This window comes from Falco rusticolus, chromosome 3 (genome assembly GCF_015220075.1).
Source record: "Falco rusticolus isolate bFalRus1 chromosome 3, bFalRus1.pri, whole genome shotgun sequence".
Lineage (NCBI taxonomy): Eukaryota > Metazoa > Chordata > Aves > Falconiformes > Falconidae > Falco > Falco rusticolus.
The window spans coordinates 95711150-95727807 of NC_051189.1; the positions used below are offsets into that span (position 1 = coordinate 95711150).

General features: G+C 48.3%; 1 protein-coding gene across 1 annotated transcript; it reads left to right on the forward strand.

Annotated features, from left to right (window-relative positions):
- The first annotated feature begins 8555 nt into the window (after positions 1–8555).
- EDN1 (endothelin 1) lies at positions 8556–13374 on the forward strand. The gene is made up of 5 exons (XM_037382127.1): positions 8556–8910; positions 9152–9290; positions 10256–10414; positions 10676–10783; positions 12104–13374. The coding sequence occupies exons 1-5, from the start codon at positions 8847–8849 to the stop codon at positions 12240–12242; spliced, it is 609 nt and encodes a 202-aa protein (XP_037238024.1). The 5' UTR covers positions 8556–8846; the 3' UTR covers positions 12243–13374.
- Positions 13375–16658: the final 3284 nt, after the last annotated feature.

Sequence of the window (16658 nt, forward strand, 5' to 3'; positions counted from 1 at the left end):
TCTGCATGTACAGTACTGGGAGTAACTGGAAAAAGTCTTCATCATAGGTAAGCTCAGGAGGTGTGGATTAGATGAGTGGATGGTGAGAAGGATTGAGAACTGGCTGAATGGCAGAGCTCAGCGGGCTGTGAGCAGTGGCACATAGTCCAGCTGGAGGTCCGCAGCTCGCGGTGTTCCCCAGGGGTCACTGCTGGGTCCGGTCCTGTCCAACTGACTCATCAGTGACCTGGAGGAAGGGGCAGAAGCGCCCTCAGCAAGTTGCTGACGATACAGAGCTGGGAGGAGTGGCTGGTACCCCAGGAGGCTGCGCTGCCATTCAGCGAGGCCTGGGCAGGCCGGAGAGCTGGTGAGAGGGACCTCATGGGGTTCAGCAAAGGCCCGTGCAGGGTCCTGCCCTGGGGAGGGACAGCCCCGCGCACCAGCACGGGCTGGGGCTGAGGGCTGGGAGGCAGCTCTGCGGGGAAGGGCCTGGCAGTGCTGGTGGGCAGCCAGTTGCCCGTGGGCCAGCAGTGTGCCCTGGTGGCCAAGAAGCCCCACGGGACCCTGGGGTGCGTGAGGAGGAGCGTGGCCAGCAGGTCGAGGGAGGTGATCCTGCCCCTCTGCTCGGCCCTGCTGAGGCCGCACCTGGAGTGCTGGGTCCAGTGCTGGGCTCCCCAGTTCAGGGGAGACGGGGAACTGCTGGGGAGTGTCCAGCAGAGGTTATGAAGATGGTGAGGGGCTGGAGCATCTCCCTGATGAGGAAAGGCTGGGGGAGCTGGGCCTGTTTGGTCTGGAGAAGAGAAGCCTGAGAGGGGACCTTATCGTTGTTTAATAACATCTTAAGGGGGAGTGCCAAGAGGCCAGGGCCAGGCTCCTTTCAGTGGCACCCAGTGACAGGACAGGGGCAACGGGCACAAACTGCAACACGAGAAGTTCCATCTGAATGTGAGGAAGAACTTCTTTACCTTGAGGGTGCCGGAGCCCTGGGTCAGGCTGCCCAGAGAGGCTGTGGGGTCTCCTGCTCCGGAGACATCCCACACCCGCCCGGACACGGCTCTGTGCAGCCTGCTCTGGGAGACCCTGCTTTAGCAGGGGCTGGGCTGGATGCTCTCCAGAGGTCCCTTCCAACCCCGACCGTTCTGTGATTCTGTGAGATTCTGTGACATCCACAAACTTTTTTTCAAAGCACAGCCCTGCATTTGCTCAGCACTCTGTTGTACCAGCCCATCAGAGCAAAGGTCCCACGTGATACCATTCCTACTGAGGCTTCCCACCACTCCAGCTGAATGCCCACAGCTCTAATGTTGAGCACATCTAGGAAACTAAGGAATCTGCATTGCCTTTTTTTTTTGCCACAGCAAATAAATCTGCTTGGAATAGCAAGAACAGAAAGGTCTGGGGTTCCCAGTGGCACCAACTCAGGCTCTGCTAAGTAGCCAAAATGGAAACAGCTGGTGAAAAATTCCTAATACAGTCATGTCGCAAGGATGCTTAGTGAAAGCAGCCACAAAAGCTGGCTTCATTCCTACATGCTATACATCATATATGGTAAATGTCAACATAAAGCCCTGCTGGGCATCTTGGTTTTATAGCTGCTCGCAGGAACCTGGAGTCATACAGTTTCTTCCCTTCCAGCAGTGCATCGGTGATCCTCAAGCTGCTGTTCCGGGTTTCCTGGCCCTGACAGGACATGAAATCTCCTTGTCACTGTTACCAGCAAGTAATTGCCATAACAACCCCTGGATCTGTGTGGTCTGTATTTTACCTCAGACAGACAGTAGACATTTTAACGCATGTATGTCCCTTGAAAAATAAAAGGGTGTCCCTCATATTGTCCCTTCAAAGCTAAGGAGAGCTCCTCAATTTTATTTCTTTGTTGCTTATTGTAGTTTATCTACAGCTTTTCTCCTTTTACAGTTCTTCGTGTAACTTGTTCAAGCTGAGACTGGGTGCAAGAAACAGCTGGAGCATGTTTAATGCATGTTTCCTCACAAAGCTGCCTTCTCCTGGGAGAAACAAGGGCAGATAAAGAGTAGGAACTGCAGCTGGAGAGAGATGGTCAGCATTTCTTTTACAGGCAAAGCATGCCCTGGTCAAAAAAACAAATAAACAAACAAAAACCAAAGACAGACACAAGCACCTGCCCAAATGGATGACAAGTAGATCTTTACTGCTAGGAGCACTGGTTTGTATGAGGCTGCTTTCCTACCTACCTTCCAGGCAATGATACACAGAAGCGTAGTGCTAACAGATCTGGGAGCACAGCAAGTATCTGGAACAAGTAACCAAATTAAAACAACTTCATACCTATGGCTCAGGCTACATCTAAACAGGTGCTCTTTCTTAGCACGTACTGGTTTCTCTCACAAAGAAAACAGTGGAACCAGCAAGTCGGCTCATCTAACGCCAGGCTCAAAACGGAGGTGGCAAAAGAGTCACAGGGGGGCTAGACGTGGTAGCAGCAGGGCTGGGCTGTAAAGAAAGTTCAACACCATTCCTGGAACAATGCGTTTGCTAATTACCTTAATTTCGGCAAGGCCTTTATGCACTCAGGAAAGGGTAGAGCCGGCTAGCTCTCAGAAATCTACTAACTTGAGTCTTTGGAGGCAGTCTCGTTCAAAGGTGGAGCAAGTCACATAATAGGTGAAAAAACTAGGCATGAAAAGTCAATTAAATTCATGAATTCAAAGAAGCGTCTCTGAGCAAGCTGCATGAAATGAAGATCTCGCAAGCACCTTTTCTGAGCAAAGCAACATAAAATCCAAGAGAGAGACAAACTGAAACAGCTAAGAAGTCAGTTTTGATTAGCAAACCTCGATGTGAGTGCTGATAATGTAGCAGGCAGGATACAGGACACAGGTTTGAGGAACTCAACTCATATCTCCAGCTCCCCAGCAATTTCTCATGGGACGCTGGACAAGTCACCCACTTGGATTCATCCCCAGCTAACTCTAGACATTAAGGGGACAATGGTGCCTAACTTTAGGACTGTCAGCACCTTAGGCTCCTTTGCATATCCTACAGAGCAATTCAAACGCCAGGTGAGCCAAGATGTTCACCTAATTTAGAAAATGTAGCAGAGTATCTACTGTTAAACAGGATGAGTACTGGCCGCCTTGCTTCAATTCCCAGCTCTGGGCACTAGGACGGCATCACTGATTCTTTGCCAAGACTATAAGAAATAGGCCTTTATTAAAGAATATGAAATGTGCTGCTGATAGGAGCAAGATGATCAGTCAGAGAGCTGTGCATTACTCTTAGAGATTTGCTCCGGAAGATTTTCTAATTGGATGCATTGGGTTTGGGTTCCTCACAAGCCAGACTTGCCAAGAAGTAAGTAAACAAACCTGATAAAGCACATTTTCCACTAACTGTTATTTGCAAATAAGTATTCTGTCATATGCTGCTGTAGTCGTAGACGAGGTTGTACACAGAACCAGATCAGGTTTTCTACAAGTGACGCTTTCTGTTCTGTATTTTCCTTTCCTTCACCAAACCCTTCTGTTGCAGTCTTTGCACTAATCTTTTGTATTTACTGATGATAATTTTATTATAGTTAAACTCTTACTTGCATAACCCATTCTTAAAAGGCTGATTATTGACACATGTAATCTTTTATCCTCTTTTCACACTTCTAGAAGACATAATTCATACTGCTTGTATTTTGAACTTGACTGATGGAATGGAGCTGAAGACCATGCAGAAATACTGATTTTCCCCAAAAACCAAATTTGGAGTTCAAGCATAGCTATGAGAATATATCACAGACCCATGAGATCAGACTATCCAGCCCAGCATTTTGTGTCTGACATGGCTGATGGTGGATGTGTCTGCAGGAGAACAGGGATTAGACACCGAGATTTGAGATTTGAGATTTTCTGAACCAGAAGTGAGGTCTTTGCCTTATAACTCGTACTAATATCATCAGTGACATGAGAAAAACTCAGGTCAATTAAAAAATGAAATTGAAGTTAGGCACCCCAGTAGAAACTGTAACAGCAAAGGGCTAGGGATTGAAATCCTTCGGGGCCTCTGTGTGCAGGATCCAGAGCTACCACAGCAGAAATAACCACCCGCCTGAGCCGGCAGGTGAGGTGCCATCCTGACACCACGCAGGGCGCTCCCTCAGCAGTACAGGTCACCCCTGTCACCCACGCAAGGCCTGGCAGAGAGGGCTCTGGTTACCTGCCCGCAGAGCTTTACCTTGCTCCCAATACACTGCTTCTGCTCCTGCACAAGAGCAAAGGCAGAGTAAAAGACGGAAGCAGGAGGAGCTGCTACAGCGTGCTGGGACGGAGGATGGCCAAGCGCCTCCAGCACCCCTGTGCCTGGCTTCAGGGGGAAGTGCGCACTCTTTCTCCCACAACATCCAGGCAGTGTAGGGAAGGGAGTTTCTGTTAACTCTCACCTAAAAATTATGTGGATTCTTTATTCCAAGACTATTTAAGCCTTTTCCCTTTTCCCACCTGATGTTTCCCCTCCTTTAAAATCTGTCTTGGCTTCCAGCGAAACATTTCCCTGATGCTTCCCGTTCTTTGTTGTGGAAAGTGTAAGCGAGAGGAAGGTTTCACAACAGTACCTCTGAAACCTGAATCTCTGCAAACTGTCCTTATTGTGTTTCTGGTAATAACAATTTTAGCCCTGGGAGAAACTGTGAACTTTGCTCAGTAAAGCTGATTTTTCTCCTCTATTTGAGCTCTAAGCTGGGTTTGATTTCTGTGTTTTAAATGGTAACTAGTCACTGCCACCTGGTGCCAGGAGATGCATGGTCTGAAAGAGCTTTCTTTTCTCATCTGATGATGGCTCGTCTGTGCCAAACATCATATAGCTGCCACCTTCCTCCCAACTTTGAATGGGGTTTTGTATCTGGAGGGAATTTTGGAAGGAAAATGACCACTGGTGGTACTGGGATGGGGAGAGGATCCGGTCACATGCTACAGACAGGTGGGGCCAAGGTTGCTGGATTAGCGGGTGGCTTTCCTCTTCTCCTCAGCACTTTAAGAGGTCCACAACTGTACCATGAGACAGGGACCTACGTCCTTTGATAAACATAATTCACTGGAGATGGGGAGAAATTGAGGAAGCTGGTTTGTGAGAAATTATGCTTTTGCCCAAGGACCCTAGTATCTATAAAGGGAAATAAATCCGTTGTAGGCCGGGCAGATGAGAACAAGGTAATTTCCAAGAAGCCTAAACTAGTTAGCTCTTTAACTTGCATGTTATGTAAAAGAGAAATGGGAATCTTCACCCCACACCTTGGGGAAGGAGGGAAGCAGGGGGACTGGACAGCCCATAAGAGGCAAGTGAGATGCAAGAGGGGCAGCAAGTGGAGTAAAGGGACAGGTTACGCAACTTTGATTTAATTGAGAATTGTGTTTCAAATCTGCAGAAAACAGCATGTTGCTCCCCTTGTTCCCTAAACAGAAAGGCACAGTTTTACAATCTCCTTTTATTGTTTTGCTGATAAGCAGGCATTTCACATTTCTGACACTATACAAAATGTCCTTTAGAAAACTCGGTCAGTGCCATGGACTTTTCCAGCTGGAACATTAAAACCAGAGCCTGGCTGGCCAGCTAAGTTTTCACCCCATAACACCGTGTCTCAGCTGTGGCTGGCCAAGGTACTCCAGCTAGAAAGGGGGAAAGCCTGCAGCAGGAGAAGTCAGCTTCAGCTCCTGCTTCCCCCCTCACCCAAATGGGTAGCAGCACAAATACGGCACAAGCTTCCCCGCCCATGGGGCAAGCTGGCTTCGCATGCCCAGGGACGACTTGTTGAGTACCTGACTGTACGATCGCACACGACTTTGTATTTCCATTCTGCAAACACGGACTGCTAGCCAAAGTTTAGTCCTGTTCTGCTTATTTTATAAGACCCCTGCTGTGACCCATACTGTTACAGACTCCTACTATAAACAGCTATAGAGTGAGTAAATCTTCCTTCTTTGGCAAAACTCCCAAAGGGTATTTTTGCGTGGCACAGACCTGCCCAGTACCTCCCAGCATCCAAGAAAGGATCGGGGGTTACCCCTTTCCTGGGGAAAGCCACCTCCTGGCCCGGCAATCCACGTGGCCTGAAATGATCCCACTGGGCTGCTGGCAATGGAACATAAATTTGTTTTTGCATTACTCGAACAAGCAACAGGAATAGCTTGATTCTGGTTAGTCTCAAGATCTGAAAGTGGAGCTATCAGAAATCACTGAATCGGAGGATATGGATCTCTGACAACAATAATATTTATGAATCCTTACCAAAAATTGCTGAAAATGTTTTTTGTTTTTTTTTTTTCAAAAAAAGAGAACAGCACCTTCAGAGGTCCCTGCGATATGCTTGTGCTTTGTTACTTAAAAAAGGAAACATGCATGCCATTTTTGCCAGCTAACAAAATACTTTCTAACAAGGCATTTTGACAAAGCTGAAAATATCTTACACGAATGTGAGTCATTCTGGCTTCAAGTGCACATCTTAGAAAAAAGAATCTCAGGAAAAAATCTCTTTTAAGTAAGTGCTGGCATGAAATACAGTCTTTAAGTGACAGGCCTGGAAAGGCTATGCATATTTGTATTCTATACAGAACGATAGCTATCTTTCAACCCACACAACTACTTTGTGCTTTTTCTTTCTTTTTTTTTTTTAAACACCAAGAAACAACAACAACACAAAATTAATCTAATTTCTTTCCCAACTTTTGGATACTGATAAAGTTTATTACTTCAGTGGGCTATGATTGCTTTTTAAATGTAGCTAGGTGACCTCTGCTGGTAGATTCTTATCATAACTGCAATAATTCACACATGCAGGTACAGATACATTGGTATTCTGGTAAGTGCTGCCCTACATACACAAGAAGGCATAATACACATGAAGATACAATCCCTGCTCTGAAAAATAGACTCCCACGCTGGAAAGGTGTGAAAAGAATACCATATAACCCAGCTGTCTCTGCTCACAGATGTTTTATAGGGCAGTTTTTAGAGAACCTTTGGAAAAAAAAAGGTATGACCAACTCAGGATGGGGCCACCGGTGTTTATTCAGCACAATGGTCTAAATGCCCGCTATTTCTTGGAAAGCCCCCACGCTTCATCCTGTTAGAAGCAGGGAGGTTATACCGAAGGAAGGATTAGTCTCCGCTTGCATTCCTTTCTTGTACTCTTTCTCCTTGCAGCCATTGTGCAAGAAAGGATACCACCTAAATGGACCTTTATTCTGACTCAGCATGGCTGTAGACAGTCTGTCCACTACGAGACAGCGGCACGGTATAATTTGATACTTCAAAAAAAAAATGGCCATTCACCTGCGAGATCACAATGCAACTTGCAGTTAACAGCCGCGGTCTTTGTGATAGCCAAGGTCATTTCTATTATTACAGCACAGTGCACGGAAATACCACAAATACCAAGAGAGTCTTATCTATTTATCATAGGTGAAATTGGCATGCTTTGCAGCACAATGGCTCCACATCGGATCGCAGGCATTTGAGTTCACTTGAGTTTATATTCAGAGGCTGGCTTTCCCAGCTAGGAGCCCAGTGGATTTCATGCGTGGATATATTCGTGATGGCATTGCCACAGCCGTTTCCTAAGTGTCCAGCTTCCACACTGACAGCTGCTGTACCTCAGTGTAAAGTGGCAAACAGAAACGTGCTGGATGGCATTGCCACTGCCGTTTCCCAAGCGTCCAGCTTCCACACTGACAGCTCCTGTACCTCAATGTGAACCGGCAAATATAAATGTGTGTGAAAACCCTTTGCCCTGACCTCACCAGGGTTAGCGGCAGGAGCCAAAGGCAAAGGCCAGGCACGGGTCTTCCCTCCTCTGCCCGCCCCCCCCGTCCCCCCCCCCCCCCCCCCCCGGCTTTATTTCCCTGCTGTTGCTCGCACAGCCCTGACCCTAAAGCTCACTCTGTGGCACGGTGTCCCCCGTCACGTAAGAAAAGGGGGGTTATGCCTGAAGGTCCCGCTGCTGCTGCTAGACCCGAACCGCCGTGGGCCCCAGACCCAGCCGGCCGGGCCGCGGGGAGCGGGCTGGGGACAGGCCCCCTCAACCCGTCACCCCCCTGCGACCCCGGCCCTCCGGCCGCCTGAGGAAGGGCGGGAGGGGTCCCTCGGCGGGTCCCCAGGCCGGGACGGCGGCGGGAGGGGACCCTCGGCGGCTCCTCAGTCCGGGACGGCGGCGGGAGCGGCGGGCCGAGCCCAGAGCCCCGGGCCGGGCGGCCGCGACACCTTCCACCGCGGGCGGCACCGCGCCTGCCGCCGCCCGGCCGGCCCCGCTGCTGTGCCAACCATCAACAACAACAGCAGCGCTGACAATAATCACGGTAATTATTGTTGTTATGGCGAGGGCCGCGGAGCCCCGCCGCCGGCCCGCCGCGCCGCCGCCAGCCGCCCGCCCGCTCCCTCAGGTGGAGGCGCAGGGCGCCCCCTGGCGGCCCGCCCGCAGCGCTGCCCGCGGCGCCCCCCCAGCCCCGCCCCTCCCCCGGGTCGCCCCCGGCCCCCCCGCCGCCGCCCCCCGCCGCTCTGAAGTTTGCAGGCGATTTCCTTTCCAGCCCGGCCTTATCTCGGCCCGCACGTTGCCGCGCGGTGACTAATAGCAGAATAACATTGTCTCGGGATAAAATAGCGCCGGGGCTGTTTACCCGCTCCATGGGGGTTCGCTATAAAAGGGCGCCGGGGACCGCCGCGCCAGCCAGACGCGCCGGGGAGCACCGAGCCGCTGCCAGCCCCCGCGCTGCGCCCCGGGCACGGCACACGGCTGCTCGTCCCGCCGCCGGCACAGCCCGTCCCCGCTTTTTTCTCTTTTATTAGTTTCCCCCCCTCTTTTTTATTTTATTTTATTATTTTTTTTCCCCGCCCGCTCTCCGCCGCCTGCTATGGATTACTCCCAGATGCTCGTCTCGCTGCTCTTCGTGCTGTGCCCGGGGCTGCTGCCGGCAGGTAGGTGCCGGTGCCCCGCCGCTCGGGGCCAGTCCTGCGAGGTGGGGCTGGGGGCTGCCCGGTGGTCCCCGGGGAGAGACGCCGGGGCGAGCCGCCGTGGAGCTGCGGGGTGCGACGGGATGCGGCGGACGGGGGTGCGCGGTGGCCGCGGGTGGGGACCGCGGGTGGGGACCGGCGGTGGGGACCGCGGGTGGTGGCCGCGGGTGCTGAGCTCTGCCGCTCCCTCCCGCAGCCCCCGCAGCCCCTGCAGCCGAAGCGGGCGCCCCGCCGCCCCCCGCCGCCGCGCACCGCCGCGCCCGGCGCTGCTCCTGCTCCTCGCTGCTGGACGAGGAGTGCGTCTACTTCTGCCACCTCGACATCATCTGGATCAACACCCCCGAGTGAGTGGACCTGCGGGGGGCTGCGGCACTTGCTGGGTTTGCAGACTACTGGGTTTTCTTCTCCCGGGGCGGGGGAGGGAAAAATTAAGAACCGTAAACCCCCCTGCAGAAATGGGAAGGGGAAGAAGGAATATACTTTCACGGTTTCTCTTGCTCCCCCCCCCCCCCCCCCCCCCCCCGCTTTTCTGCCGAGTTCAGAGGAGGAAGCATGCAGGGTTTGACAACCTAGATTGAGCAGGTAGCTCCTAACAGCCCTAACACCTGCGTTTCTAAAATCTGGACAGGCGTATTTCCTTTGGGTGCCGCTCAGCAAAGGCTGCGGGATACTTTTTGCTATGAATCAGAAGCAGACTGAATGCCAAAAGTATGATTTTGCCAGCTTGAATTTGTCTGACCGTTTTTCTTTCTGTCAAGTTGGGAGGCTAGAAAGCTTACTTTGACATGGGGCGGCTCCTTGCCACCTCTTGCTGCTCTCTGCTGTGAATTATCACATCCCACGTGTTAACAGAGCGATGTGCAGGGTCTGTTTCTACGCTTTCCTTACCAAAAAGTAGTGAGCCAGAGCCTCACCTAGTGCTGCAGCCACTGACTCAGGTCATTTGTTCTGCTGCTGGGTTTCCTCGGAGCGCAGAGGATCTGCTCCTCACTTTTATTGCTGCTTTCGATGTTAGCAGTTGCCAAAGTTCAAAGAGATGAGGTTTTATTGCTTTCTATTGCACAGGGAGGCACGGCAGCCTCATGAAATCACAATTAGAAGGTCATTAGCCTTGTCAGTAGCCATGCTAATGAATACATTGCAAGATGATCAGAAGCATTTGCATGGAAATTATGACCAATGAGGCATTCCCAATCCCACAACCTTTACTCATGCAATCGATCCCATTGATAAGATTGCCCCAAATCCCTCACTGTTTTGAAGCCACGGAATTATTTGAATGACTTTCATGTTGTCTCTTTGATCATAGGAAGACTGTTCCATATGGTCTCGGAGGCCCTTCTCGATCCAGAAGATCACTGAAGGACATGGTGCCGGAGATGCTCGCTGAACCTAGCAGCAGATGCCGATGTGCCAACCAGAAGGACAAGAAATGTCTGAACTTCTGCCAGACAGGAAAAGATCTCTGGTGCGTCTATTGTTGCTACTCTTTAAAAGGCAGTGCATGTAAAAAGTTGTGGTAGACTTACTCATTTTGGCACTTGCTGAGCGAATAATCTCCCCAAAGCCTTGCCTCCTACCTGAGTGCTCACGCTGCTATGATACATACTATGGTTTGGCCCAGAAAGATTGCTTAATACATGCCTTGAGAAGTGTTTTTGATGAGGTGCCTCACCTTGTGGACTGCAGACTTTTTTTTTTAACAGCAGTGCCTTTTCACTCTTCACAGGGCTCAGTCCACGGTGGAGAAAACCTCACGTCACCGCACCAAAGCTGGCAATTGCATTGGACCCAAATGCATGAACCGACAGCTCGTTGACAGCAAGAAAATGAAGCGGTGAGTTTCTCCTCATCCTGTTGTAGTTCCCCAGAGTAGCAATAGAGAGCACAGTTCACCTGCCTTCGGGTCAGCCTTGGGCTCAGCTGGTGATCTCAGCTTGAGAGTTACAGAGGGATTGGTGAGGGTATCTTGAGGGTTCTTCTTCACGCAGTGGGTTTGTAGCTTGTGAAGACAAGAGTGCTGAGCTCTGCCTTGCATCCTCCATTTGCTTGGAGGAAGTAGGCTTACTCGTAAGGCCTAAAGATACACCACGCTTCAGAAGAGTATGAAATACTGACAGAAATAAATAGAGCCTGTCATTTTAGTGAGCTCGTGCCCTATCTTCACTACTTAAAAAACCATCATGTCCCAACTATTCTAATGTGAAACGGAATTGGAATGCCTTTTCTTAGATACCTTGTTTTACTGGAGGGGAAAAAAGATGATTATTGATCTGTCCAGATCTGTCTGGCTTTTTAGAATGCAGGAGACAGGTGTCTATCTGCCTTATCTCTTACGTTGCCCGATAAACCTGTGTGAAATGAGTACTGGATGTTAGCGATGGGAATGACTGCAAAAAGGTGGAGGAAAGGGAAAACGAAGACTAAATTAATATTTAAACCCAATTTAAAATTTGACATTAAGTAGTAAATTTAAAGACTGCCCTTTGAGGTCCGCACACATTCAGTTGAGTAGCAGGAGGCAGCAGCAGCACTCCGCAGTGCAGGTCAGAGACGCGTGCGCTGGCCCTGGTGCAGCTGGGAACCCCATGGAGGTGAAGTCAGCTTTGAAGCTGAGTGTTAGTCCAGCCGTATCGGCGTATGGCACACAGAAGTTTGCCCCTACAGAAGAAGACTCTTTAGTGCTATTTTCACAAGCGGAACAGGATTTGTACGAGCAGGCAGCCTGATAATTTTGAGTGAGAGTTAAGCCCTGGAATTCTGAAATGATTTTTGAAAACGGGGCTGGCTTGCTGGCTTACTTGAAAAAAAGCACCCATTCATTGGAAGCAGGATCAGGTTTACCTAAAAGAAACAAAACAGCTGAAATGAATAACGCTGAAGACCTCTTGACTGGATACATGCTATTTAAGGAAGTCTAGGGCATCTGTATTTAAATTAATATTTTAACTTATTTTAACGTTTGCATTTAATTTCTGAATCCAATATTTCAAGTGGCTTAAGTTAGCGTAGTTGTGACAGAGGCGTAGCAATCAGCAGTTTCTGAGGATCCCATGGCAGAAATCTAGACTGAGGTTTATTTAATCAAAAACTGAATGTCTGCACACTGGAGATGCATCTTCATTATTGTAACAACAAATTTCTTGGGGTTTTGCAGGCTGGAAGCCATTGGGAACAGTATCAAAGCTTCCTTCAGTATCGCAAAGCTGAAGGCTGAGCTCCAGAAAGGGCGGAAGCTGAAACATAACAGGGCGAACAAAAGGCAAAGCATTTGGGAAAGCCTGAAAGCATCCTAGTGGGAAGATCTTTCCAAATCTTTCTCATCACACTTGCTGACAAAGCGTCACCAAAACTCTCTTGACTTCTAACATTCCACGATGGCGAAGGGCCTCTCTGTCCAAGTGTTTGCACAGCAGAGCAAAACACTAAGGAAGTCCTGCATTTGGAGGTATAAAAGGAAAGGATTTCATCATTTTGGAGTTCAGATGGATGGATAGAGGGGACGAAGGGGAATCGGGAGTAACATACATGAAAAGCCATCTTTCTGAGGAAACACTTAAATATTGCTTCTGGAATGTTATCCATCAATTGAGCAGCTTTCAGGGTCTACATCAAAAGCGTCTTGCAAGGAAGACCTCACAGATGTGCTTAGAAAGGACAGAAAGCAAGATCTGAGTGGACAAACTTCAAAGCGAAAAACTGTACCTTCTGATTAAAATGCAAAAATGAACCACAGTGCTACTTTATCAGGACTTACTGCATATATACATGTCTACCTCGCATACTGTTTGTTGCACTCCTGCTAGAGTATTTTTACACCTTGTTATTGCCTTTACTAATCAGCTGCAACCCTTTGCCTTTTTTCAGATTCCTAGTTTACTTGTACAACCAGAGTTATCTGAATGTGGGTTAGACATTGTGGTTGTTTGCATAGTCAATGTCCTTTGTGTTTGGATACCAAAGGACTCTTCAACAGAAAATAAAAGTTAGAGGACACTACTAGGTTTCCCATAACAAGGATATTTGGCTAAGTGAAGCTCTAATAATAGAAATTGTTGTGTCTTACATGCCACCAAAAATGCACTGAAGTAGGGGCGAACCAGAGGCTGTTGTGAGATTTATTCAGTGCCTTGTACATCGAGACAAAGGGTTGTTTTGAATTATGTCAAAAGGCTAATATTGGGTGAATGTTTATAGCAGTGAATTTATTCACGTTGTTGAATTTGCTGAAAGGTTGAATCTTATGTGCTTTTTTTTGTTTTGTATTTATATTCACACAAGTTCTTCATTATATTTACCATGTTGAATACCCATTAAAGTAGGCCATATTGGTCTATGCATGTCTTATGTATTTCTGTATGAAATTGGGAAATGCTTTATGCCTATCGAGGTAAATATCTTCAGAAATAAATATTTTTAATTACTGTACTGGCTTGTTTTTCGTATGCTCCGCTTTTCTGTAGGCTGTGGCTCCATGATCATGGAGGTAGATAGCCCCATGTACAGAGCTGACCTAGACGAAGCGTGTGCACTTGCTTGCCTTTCTGTCAGATCAGCCAAATCACAACACAGAAAGTTTGTGCCAGATGTGAGACAACAGATAATACTTGTTCTAGCTTCAGGCTTGCTCATTAAAACTTCATGGCAAAATTTGAATTGGCCAAACGAATTTATGCTGGAGCAGCACTCTCACATAGCTGATGTGGTTTGCATCCAACGGTGCAAATTCTAATGGTGGATTTACTGTACCATTAAAATATGGCAAATAAGGGGTTGGATAGAGATGAACTAGAGGAGAAAATGCACACGCTAGATGCTTTGTAGACTACATTGCACCAGGCAGTGTTATGTTACTTATTACCATGCTATCCTGAAAGCCTCAGCCCAGCCCATGCAAGCTAAAGAGGGAGACCTCAATGGAGCCTGGCCCAAGCCCAGGAAAGAGCTAGAGCAATAGTCACACTTTGCATGTCTTCAGACACTGGCCTGGAGTGGTTATAGCTGGAAAGATACTTAAAGCAAAGCAAATAAACGGATTTAACTATCTCTGACACTATAGGGAAAAAAAGCACAAGAGTTAGACCATGGATAAAACTGAGTGGTTTGGGGTTTTTTTAAAAAAGCAAACTTTTACAAATACAGTATAAGGTGTGTGACACTTACAAACACTGACAGCAGTCATCGTTAAAAATTTCTGAAGTTGTTCTGCATTTCTTGTCAGTATTCATTTGTCTGCAGCATTTTTCATTCTCAAACACCCTAAGGTTGGATAAAGCCCATATTGTGTTTCCTTCATGCTGTTCTGCTGTGTTTTGGAGCAGTAATTCAGCGAAGAGATGGCTGTGCTGGCAGCCTGGCCCAGGCAGGGGGAAGGAACCAGGACCCCCTATGCTTCTGCAGGGCAGGATGCAGCCCCTAGAGCCACCCTTTGATCTCTGCATCACCCATGCTCACTGCTCAGGATGCGCATGGAGCAGTGACCCCTGTCAGGTGTGAAGAGACCTCATTAACGCTCCCTGGTCTTCCATTTCTTCCCCTACCAGTAGTTGCCTTTGGCAGGGAAAATAAACAAGCAAGCAGTCCAGGCGCTCACCCAGCCTGCACAGCAGGGGAGCGAGTGGTGTGGGGTCCTCCTGCTAGGGAAGGGGCTGCGCATTGGCATCCCCATCCCAGTTGCTCCTCTTATCGCTCCCAGGAAAAAGCCAGAGGAGAGGAGCAATGCTGAGAGCAGAGGAGTGCCGCAGCAGCGCCTGTGCCATTATCAAGGCTGGCTATCTGGATTTTGTAGGTGGCCAGGCTAAATGGTGCTGTGTGTGAGATTTAGTAGCCCAAATTCCTGGCCAGCGTTTAAAGGATTCTTGAGAGACCATCCTAAAAATAAACCTGTTCCTTCTAGGGTTTACTCTGCTCATGCCTGGACTCGAAAGCTGGCTTTCTTCCTCCTTTCCTTCTCTGTAAACTGACCCCGCTGCTTGCTCACGCTGCAGTTTTGGGTGGCGAAGGGCACCCGCCAGCCTTTTGGGAAGGCACATCCCCAGAGCCATGCAAGGTGAAGTAAGAGCACTGAGCCCGAGCAGCAACACAAAGAGCACAAAGAAGGTGAGATGCCCCGATGCCAGGGGCTTGCAGGCTTTGGGAAGAGTGGCCAAAGCTGTTTCATGGTGCCCAGCCTGTACCAGGGGTCTGGCTGCATGCGGCGGAGCCGGGGGGGGGATGCACCCCTGCCCCTGCTCCTGCACTATTTACCTTCTGGCATAGAAGCATAAACTGTAGGTTACCCTGGTTTGCATTAATGAGCTGGACCGAAAACCAGAATTTAACAGTCTGTTTGTCTCTGAATAAGCAAAAGGGAACATGAAGCATTTTATCTGAAGGCTGGCTCATGTACAAGCACCAGGGTCTGCCCCAGAGGTTTGCTCCTTCTCAAAGTGAGCTCCATGGCAGAAAGAGATTCAACCACTCAGGCCAGAGCCCGGGGTGAAAGGAGAGGCATGGCATGTGCTGGGATTGATGGCACTGAACAAAGAGCCGTGTAAAAGTACATTCTTATAATAAACGACCTGAGCAAAAAAAATATTCTACCTGAAGCCAACGGAAACATTGTGGTGACTGCAGAAGCAAGGCTGCGGAGTCAGGGCTCTCGTTCTTCCAACTAGAACTAATCGCATTTTTTCTCTTAAAAAGTAAAATCTTTTGTGACTGTGATCTGTTTCCAAGTGAAAGGTTCTTCTAATCCAGGATGAAATTTGAGAAGGATGAAGGGAAGCACCTAGAGAAGAGGGCCACCACCTTCCAGTGTGGCCATGCTCTAATGGTCCTAAAATACACCTGATGTATGGAAATTCCAGCTAGGATGAAGAGCAGGGAAATGCCCCATTCCCAGGCTGTTACCAAATTGCATTTCCCTCCTCTGATTTTTCCTGGGCTCAGGATGGCCATTTCTGAATTAGCAAAAATTTTGCAGGAAAAAACAACTATTCCTCTCGGAAATCAAGCATGCCATACTTATTTTGATTCGATGCTGTGTGTAATTCTTTCTTGCTCAGCTGGTTTATTTTTATTTTCTCTGGTTAAAGGGTGTTTTGACTATCTATCAAAACAAGGTATACAATAAAACAAAGCTTCGACATGTGAGTCAGGCTTCAAGTCAGGAAAATACTACAATGCTACTGAAATTCTTTGCATCTTATCTACGTAATTCTGACTTAATTTTTTTCCAGAAATGGCAATGCTAATCTGCACCATGTTATCACGAACCGCCCCAAAATAATTCACGCAGGATGTCCTAATGTTGCCTATAGAAGTTACCAAATACCAGCCTCTTTGTTCATATTTCCTTACATTAGGATAAATTTAGCCACCACAACAGGCTTCTATATTTACAAACACAGACTGAGCTGGATAAACCGCTGTTTGAATCCTATCTGATGTTTACTTTCTTCACGCTTAACTGTTTGCCTCTGTGTATATAAAACTATATCAATTTTGACTTTGCCTGCATCACGGTGCTATTATTAGGTTCCTTGGTTAGAAATCCAGCTTCCGTGCTCGGCCAATATCTTTATTTAATTTACTGTTCTTCCTTTGTGACCTAGGAAACAAAAGGACAGAGTTTTTGATTAATTAGAGGAGAATGCTTGGAAGCTGTGATGGTGAGTGTAAGTATGTGAAGAGACAGAGAGCCACAGATAAAGTACAAAGATAGCAGCAGG